Source organism: Vombatus ursinus, unplaced genomic scaffold (genome assembly GCF_900497805.2).
Source record: "Vombatus ursinus unplaced genomic scaffold, bare-nosed wombat genome assembly UNPS02009062.1, whole genome shotgun sequence".
Taxonomy (NCBI): Eukaryota; Metazoa; Chordata; class Mammalia; order Diprotodontia; family Vombatidae; genus Vombatus; species Vombatus ursinus.
This window is the reverse complement of record NW_020948840.1, coordinates 19,307,603-19,308,065: the sequence shown is the minus strand read 5'-3', so window position 1 is coordinate 19,308,065 and position 463 is coordinate 19,307,603. Positions and strand designations below refer to the sequence as shown.

At 52.3% G+C, this 463-nt stretch overlaps 1 protein-coding gene across 1 annotated transcript in view; it reads left to right on the top strand.

Moving 5' to 3' along the window:
• CUNH2orf16 (chromosome unknown C2orf16 homolog) overlaps positions 1-463 on the top strand; it is a 12,474-nt gene that overhangs the window by 8,516 nt on the left and 3,495 nt on the right. The window contains exon 13 of the mRNA XM_027850367.1: positions 271-438. Coding sequence (XP_027706168.1) covers positions 271-438 — 168 coding nt within the window. The remainder of the gene's footprint in view (positions 1-270; positions 439-463) is intronic.

Here is a 463-nt window from a genome sequence, read left to right as displayed (position 1 = left end):
CTGGCCCAGGGGTCACAGGTCAAACTCACAGATTCCAAGAGGCTTATCCTAGAGTCACAGGTCAAACTCACAGATTCCAAGAGGCTGATCCCAGAGTCACAGGTCAAACTTACAGATTCCAAGGGACTGGCCCAGGGGTCACAGGTCAAACTCACAGATTCCAAGAGGCTTATCCTAGAGTCACAGGTCAAACTCACAGATTCCAAGAGGCTGATCCCAGAGTCACAGGGCAAACTTACAGATTCCAAGGGACTGGCCCAGGGGCCACAGGTCAAACTTACAGATTCCAAGGGGCTGAACCCTGAGTCACAGGTTAAATTCACAGATTCCAAGGGGCTGGCCCAGAGGCCACAGGTCAAACTCAAAGATTCCAAGGGGCTGAACCCTGGGTCACAGATCAAACTCACAGATTCCAAGGGGGTGAACCCTGGGTCACAGGTCATACTCACAGATTCCAAGGGGC